General features: G+C 61.7%; 1 protein-coding gene across 1 annotated transcript; it reads right to left on the reverse strand.

Annotated features, from left to right (window-relative positions):
* Positions 1-44: 44 nt before the first annotated feature.
* Positions 45-454, reverse strand: SYNGR2 (synaptogyrin 2; the record flags this gene model as incomplete). Its single annotated transcript, XM_008946969.1, has 2 exons — positions 45-242; positions 338-454. Coding segments are annotated over 2 exons (315 nt in total), but the record flags the coding sequence as incomplete, so codon positions are not given.
* Positions 455-462: the final 8 nt, after the last annotated feature.

Raw genomic sequence — 462 nt, forward strand, 5'->3', positions numbered from 1 at the left:
CCCGACGCAGGATTGCACTGGTACAGCCATCCCGCCAGGCACGGTCAGTACACCGGCGGGGGCTGGTAGCCCTCCGGGCCTTCCGCCGTCTGGGTGAAGGGCGGCTGCTGGTAGCTCTCGTGGCTGATGTTGGGGTAGCTGGAGTAGGGAGCCGAAACCTCTGGAGTGGGGTCAATGTAGCTCTGAACAAAGTCCTCCACCCCCATTTTGTACCTCTTGTAAGCGAAGGCGATCAGGAGGCCCTAGAGAAATGAAGATCAGCAGGGCTGCCCCAGGAGCCCCCTCCACACTCCCTCCTGAGCAGGGCAGGGCCGGGCTCTGCTGCTGCTGCACTCACCCAGGAAAAGATGGAGAAGAAGCTGAAGGTGATGGCGGCGCGGGCCGAGTCGGCCCCAATGAGCACATCCTTGGCCGAGGTCCAGGACCACTGGTTGGTCAAGAAACAAAAGCCAACGAACCACA

This window comes from Merops nubicus, unplaced genomic scaffold (assembly GCF_000691845.1).
Source record: "Merops nubicus isolate BGI_N331 unplaced genomic scaffold, ASM69184v1 scaffold25259, whole genome shotgun sequence".
NCBI classification, from domain to species: Eukaryota; Metazoa; Chordata; class Aves; order Coraciiformes; family Meropidae; genus Merops; species Merops nubicus.